At 40.6% G+C, this 7381-nt stretch overlaps 1 protein-coding gene across 1 annotated transcript; it reads left to right on the top strand.

The window, feature by feature from the left end:
• The first annotated feature begins 5624 nt into the window (after positions 1–5624).
• Positions 5625–6772, top strand: LOC115253940 (TBP-related factor). Its single transcript, XM_029853234.2, has 3 exons — positions 5625–5857; positions 5959–6038; positions 6106–6772. The coding sequence occupies exons 1-3, from the start codon at positions 5768–5770 to the stop codon at positions 6623–6625; spliced, it is 690 nt and encodes a 229-aa protein (XP_029709094.2). The 5' UTR covers positions 5625–5767; the 3' UTR covers positions 6626–6772.
• The last annotated feature ends 609 nt before the right edge of the window (positions 6773–7381 follow it).

Here is a 7381-nt window from a genome sequence, read left to right on the forward strand (position 1 = left end):
TATGGGTATGGTTTACCCATAATTGGGTTGTTAAGTGAATAAAATATTGCTATTTTCTATAGCCTAATCGAAAGAGTTCATTTTTCTGAGTATAATGTGATTTTATTAGATTCTAATACCTTTGTTTTGATGGTTAAATTAACAAAACAGTTTCCGTTTTTGTGGATAGAATGACAGTTCAATCGATAAAGTGACAGTTCGACTGGAACAAAAAAAAATCTCCATACAAACTTTAAATTCATTTTAAAAATAGTTCCCGGACTTCAAAAATTATGAAATTTTGGATTTCGACTAATTGTTGGGTGGAGAATCCGATTACGAAATAATCCACCCTAATAGAAAAATATGATACAACGTGCTTAACAACCCTTTCGGGCAATCATCTTGATCATACATGGAATAATACAATCATTCACCCAATCATCAGTGTATATTGTCGTCGCGGTTGAAACCCGAAGTTTCCCCACACCCGACAATCGAATTTCCTCAAAATCCATACATGAAACCTAACGTCGGACGTAGTGCGCTGGACAGCGGACCTGGCCCTCTATCCAGCGCACTGTGCCCGACATACGTCCGACACACGGTATAGGAGAAACATCGTTTTTCGCGTGTCAAAAATTCCGATTTTCAACTGCACGAACAATAATACATTTTTATTAGGGCAGATACTCCTAAAGAACCCAATTGCCGAAAAGTGCACAACCTCATTTTATGGGTAAAGCCACTTTTCCCATAAATGGTTAAAGGCGCTTTATTCAAATATGGGTAAATAATTTTACCCATAAATGGGTAACTTAGCAATGTTTTATTTTAAAATTTTATTTATATTTTTTTGTTTATTTCAATTTATTCAAGATTTTTTCAATAGGAGGCAATCAGTGAAGTACTAGATTGAAAGTAGTGAGCTGGATTTTTGTATGGTGAGATGATCAATTCTCCATTTCTGCAATGAAATGGTGCAAACAGCGTGGGTTATATGATTCCATGTCCAATTTTATGCTGTTTGAGCAAAAGTTTGGGTAACTGTGTTGTTGAAGTTGCAAGAAATAAATAATACAACATCACAGTTACCCAAACTTTTGCTCAAATAGCATAAAATTAGTCTAGAAATCATATAACCCACGTTGTTTGCTCCATTTCATTGCAGAAATGGAGAATTGATCATCTCACCATACAAAAATCCAGCTCACTACTTTCAATCTAGTACTTCACTGATTGCCTCCTATTAATAAAACAATGGCCGTAAAATTTTAAACTGTATTGAACATGAAAACACATGAAAAAATAAATTATTTTTAACGTTTCCTAATCAGTTTTAACATTTCACCATACACTATTTTCAATGCACTGTCCATCTTGCTGTCCGCAACAACCCGATCTACCGGAGTCCGTAATCTGCTTTCGAATCTGCTCCAGGCTCTTCCTAGCAGAGATTCTCTTTTCCCGACTTCACTTCGCGGAAATTCAAAAAATATTCTTGTTGGATAAGCACTTCCCTTGGCACTTCCAACTCCGGGCTCAATTTGCTGCTGCAAGCACCCTGGGCGTTGCCGGAAGTCCTTGAACATTGTTCACACGATTTTACAGTTCGTGACGTTGGTCGTCCGTAGGAAATTCCTTAATTCCTATCTGTGTTGACATTATGTTTTGGGCTGGTGGTTCAAACACGTACGTGACCGCATCACCTCAAATGCAGTGTGACTGAATCCCATTCACGCACAAAATCATGTTGAGGTGAAATTTTGCATCGCCAACAATCGCCAAGCAAAGTAATCATTGGAATAGTTTGTTTTCAATTTATTTTTGACAGTACAAGAGAAGAAAATTTTTCTTTATTTTTTATTTTTGGAAAATTAACAAACGCTCTCTTTTTGGAGCAAGCCAAGAGCTCAAAAATGTGTAACTGGCCATCAGCTCACGGCGTGAGTATGACGTACACATAATTTTCCAAGTAATTTTCACACATTCTCCCGGATTTGCAGCGATGCTCCACAGTGAGTAACTGTTACACATGCGATGTGCGTAGCAGTTTCAGCGTGTTGGACTTGGCTATATCTTTCTGTCGCTGTAGGGTCTACCTCGATCCACCCACGCATCTGGGTACCGTTATCAGAAAGATCTAACTTCCATGCTAACTTCGCTTTTTCTGTTATGCCTGGTTTAGACAGTGCAAGTGACTTGATTAAAGTCAATGGAAAATGCCCAATTGAATGCGAATTGAACGTGTAAACAACACCATTCATCTCACATGAGCAACTCACTTGACTTGAACGAAAGTTGAACACGTTGAACTTTTTCATTCAAGTCAAACGAAATCGTCTCACTTGCCCCGTCTAAACCCGCGATTCATGTGAGCTGAATTCAAGTCATCTGTCAGTGAGATTAATTCAATTCAGTTTGCTTACGCTCCGCACGAGTTGAACAATGTAAACACTTACTTCAACTGAGATGCATTCAAGAGCATTCAAGTGAACACTCAAGTCATTTGCTCTGTCTAAACACATCATTCCATTGGATTGAACATCTTTGAGAAGTTGGCAAGTGAAATGTTCGTTTCAGTTGAACAATGTAAACCAGGCATTAAGCGTGTCGACATGCGTGGGTGAATCAAGATAGGCCCTACAGCGACAGAAACAATGTTTGTTTACAAAACGAGTTAGACCCTTTAGACATGTTAATGCAGTATTTTTCTTTTGAAGGATATAAAAAGTACGAACACCGCAAGTGTGTCCCAGGCCTTAGCCTGATCGGTAACCCCACGTCTCCACTAGACAGAAATGTCTTGCCAAAAAACGTAACAGAAATGATCAACACCGCTGCTTTCCATGCAAATAGCGAGAGAATATTCCTGTCATGACACATCTGTCCAACAAAATGGCAAGACATTTCTGTCTAGTGGAGACGTCGGGTAAGGTAAGTATACAGCCTGGATTCACTGGTTGGGTCACGACTGCGCCCCGATTAGCGAATCGTTTTCGTTCGTTGGGGCAACTGACAACTGATAAAAATGCCCTACACTGTAAATTTTGTTTGCTGGTATTCAGCAAACTTTGCTGATTTTTTTTTGTGCTGATTTCATTCAGCAATGAGAATTTTACTGAGTATGAGCAATTTTTTTTTTTCAACTTGCTGAACCATCCAGCAGTTTTGACAGTTGATAAGCAACGTTGTGCTAAAATTCAGCAAAAATGTTGCTGAAATTCAGCAATTGACGCAGAAATACGTCACGAAACACTCGCAGACTTGCACAAACGTCCTGTATATTAACAAATTAAGACATACGATGCGACGGCGGTCAGACCTCAAACATCGATTTTGACATTGACAGCACAGACAAACAGACGTAACACTTGCGAAACTTCCATCGACCACGCTTTTAACGGGCATCGTTTTTCTATGCGTTTGACGTTTCACACTAGCGCCTTCTGTTGACGATATGGCATAACACAGTGATTCGTACAACTTTTCCACCAGGTGATGGTAGTGTGAACTGGGCGATGGATTTCCATGAAAATCGTTCAAGGTGTTACGTCTGTTTGTCTGTGTTGACAGTGTTTTTTAGTTGGGGTTTGCCCCAACTAGTGAACATCCAACCATCGAGACAGCCCATCTAACGAGCAGCCAACGAACGATTCGGCACATATTTTTTTCAAAACGATCTAAAACCCGGTTTTGAATTTCGTACCGCTGGATAGTTTTTGTGACAATACGCCCTTTTGTTAGAGAAAGCGTGCTGTACTAAAATTCACGCGCAGTCCGAGTTCACTTTCGGCGTTTATACACTGAACCCAAACATCATCCTTGAATTGTATTTTTTGTCATCCGCCTGATGCTTAAAATGTATCCTTCCTTTTTTGTCTGATGGCAATGAGCGTATGCTACAGCATCAAAACATCGAAAGACATTCCCTCCCTATGCATATGAATGTACTCAGGTTGTTGAATTTCCTCTCATTCGATTTTTGAATAGGAGGCAATCAGTGAAGTACTAGATTGAAAGTAGTGAGCTGGATTTTTGTATGGCGAGATGATCAATTCTCCATTTCTGCAATGAAATGGTGCAAACAGCGTGGGTTATATGATTTATTGACTAATTTGATGCTGTTTGAGCAAAAGTTTGGATAACTGTGTTGTTGAAGTTGCAGGAAAAAATAATACAACAACACAGTTATTCAAACTTTTGCTCAAATAGCATCAAATTAGCCAATAAATCATATAACCTACGCTGTTTGCACCATTTCATTACAGAAATGGAGAATTGATCATCTCACCATACAAAAATCCAGCTCATTACTTTCAATCTAGTACTTCACTGATTGCCTCCTATTGCACGAGTCCAACTAGCTATCATCCTGTAAGCGGATGAATAGTGTTCCGATCACGCCCTATTATTATAATCAGTCGATGCTTGGCTGATTCGTCATCCGCTTTCGAACTGATTGGCAGTCGCTGGCTGGTGTCCGATCTGGCGGTGGTAGGTTAGGTTGGATGCGAGGCTAGTAGTCCGCCATTGTCATTTTCACAAGAACGAGAGAGTGCTTACTTTTTGTAGTCTGAGGTAAGAAAACATATTCTGGATAAATATTAGAAAGTTTTCGATAGTAAAATTCATCTACTTTTGTTACAGCCAGACGCCTTGCTTTTTTTCCGGAATAAAAGGAGCAATGATGATGAAGGTGAACATCTTCCCCACCAGTGACGGGCCGCACAAAAGTCGCCGATGGATACCTATCGGGGCTCATCCGCGTTTACCGCCGAGGCTCCCCTATGTTCCCGTTCAGCATCAGTACATCTTTGAGTACACCAACCACACATTGGTGATGTTTTGGATGCCCCAAATTGCACAGAAGCTCACCACGGGGACTACGCCGATTCTTTCATGTTAGCCATCTCTGTTTAACAGTTTATTTAATGTCTTTTCAATAAACGTTAAAAAATAAATTATTTTTGATTCAGTTTTTTTCTAGGATTATTTAGTAAAAAGTTCAATAGATCCATTTCCCAGATAAATCTATTCTGTTTCTCATACGAAATACAAATTTGATTCGTTTAATAACCGTACTAAACTCATTAGAAAATGAAATGGCAAATCATTCGTTTTTGGACAAGCGTATCATACGGTTACAGGATGAGTGCCATTCGGGTGATTGCCATCCGGAATCAGAGGCATTCGTTTGATTTGTCATTCGACTAGGGAATGATGTTTGTTAAAGGGCGTGTGCGTATTACTTCACATACGATTTTGGGAGGATGCTTTGGTTCAGTGTAGACGAGTGCACTGATGAACATTGAGTAGCCTGAAAAATTTTGACAGCACAGCGGAGTCGACTCTCAGCAACTTCTACTCAGAGATGCATTACCAAAATGCGCTGATATTTTTTTCTTTGATTTCTTACATGAATTTCCATTTAAAGTGATGCATATGCATATAGTTAATGCACAAGCTCATATTTTTGCAACTTCATCGCGAAAACCAGTTACAAAAAATTAAACAAATATTTTGCTGGGTAGAACTTGTTGAGAGTCGACCCCGCTGTGGTGTCAAAATTCGCTGCCCGAGTGAACTTCCAGCGGGCGGTGCACTCGTCTATCTTCATCAGCTGTCAGATCAGTCGCTTTCATGTTAGTTCATCCTTTCCTTTGCAGTTTACAGGCGGCTCTGCCAGTTTGTTGTGATTCGTGCTAGAGTTTCCAAAAAAGACATCGGTGAAACTCTGCCAAAATCAAGTAGAACTTGCACTTTCCAGGGTAGTTAGGCGGACGAAATGGACATCAAACCAACGGTGCTGTCCAGCCCGATGCCGCGACCGGCTGCATCCACTGCAGGTACCAGTTCCGCGATGCAGCACTCGAAGGTATGTTTCGGTCGGTCGGTAGTTGGTAGTTAGTGCTTGTTGAAAGGAAATACAAATTTATATGGCTTTACTAAAGAATGCTGAAAATGTACATTTTTTAGCTACCACCACAAAGCAGCATGGTAATGCAAACACCCATGCCCACCGGGCCACAGGAAGCAATAAATTCTATACTTGTTAGGTAGGTTCAATGTTTCGTTTGTCACCAAATGACGGTAGGTAAAAGATCTCATCCATTCCTTTTTTAGAAATTGTGTGGCCACTGTCGGCTTGGGGTGTGAGCTGAACCTTCAGGCAATCAACTTTCGGTTGCGAAACTCCGAGTACAATCCGGCTCGGTTTCACGGTGTCGTGATGCGAATCCGGGAGCCCCGCTGTACGGCGCTGGTGTTCCGATCGGGGAAGATCGTCTGCACCGGGGCTCGTAACGAAGCCGGTGCCTATCTGGCGGCGCGGAAATTTGCACGAATCGTACAAAAACTGGGCTACAACGTGCGCTTCCTGGAGTTCAAAGTGCAGAACCTGGTTGCGACGGTGGATCTTCGATTTCCGATTCGGCTGGAGAACCTGAACCAAGTGCACGGGCAGTTTAGCTCGTACGAGCCGGAACTGTTTCCGGGCTTGATCTACCGGATGGTGAAACCAAGGGTGGTTTTGTTGATTTTCGTCAACGGAAAGATCGTTTTTACAGGGGCCAAATCCGAACGGGAGGTTAGCGATAGTTTGGAGAATATTTATCCAATTTTGCAGAGTTTCCGAAAGAATTAGACGTTTTCTTTCCTTATTTGGAATCGACAAATTAATTTTACATTTATCTCAGTATGTATATAGTTTTTTTTATTACTTGAATATTAAGTACCTTTTGATTGTATAATAAAAAGTATGAAAATTTCACCCACCATAGTGAGTACACTACTAGTACTTTTTAATTCTTTGAAAGAACAAGAATAATAAGAAATTATCACCATTCTGGATTCAACTTACAGTCCGAAATTGAAAATACGAAATCCCTATCCTCTCCCCTCAGGCTACGTGAAATATGCTCCATACAAGTTTTGGAATTTTTGTATGGACAAAAGTCTACGAGGGGGAGGGGGTCTGAGATAACCAAATTTTGGTCTACGTGGTTTATGAACAGCCCCCAGAGAAATATTCACGCACGGCACATCACTGCAGAATGCGCCTGGTAGGTGAATTAGATTTATTGAAGTTTGTTAGGACGTCAGTCGCGCTCGGAACCAGAATATCATATCATCATAGCTTCCAGACAGCGCAGATAGAAAGATCTACTAACCGCAGCACCGTTCCTACCGGGCTCACGAATTGAATATGCCTAATAGTAATCAATCGTTTATAGGCAGCGCCGGCGCTTGTACTTGTCTACCCTGCTTTAGTAGTGCCAGTTTCACTAAACATCAAACGACTAAATCTGTAACCAACATTGACGTTATCATAATATATAACGTTAACAATTTAACATAAGTTAAACCCAGGAGCTGTTCATTTTTTCAGAAAATTAAAAAG

Source organism: Aedes albopictus, chromosome 2 (assembly GCF_035046485.1).
Source record: "Aedes albopictus strain Foshan chromosome 2, AalbF5, whole genome shotgun sequence".
Taxonomy (NCBI): Eukaryota; Metazoa; Arthropoda; class Insecta; order Diptera; family Culicidae; genus Aedes; species Aedes albopictus.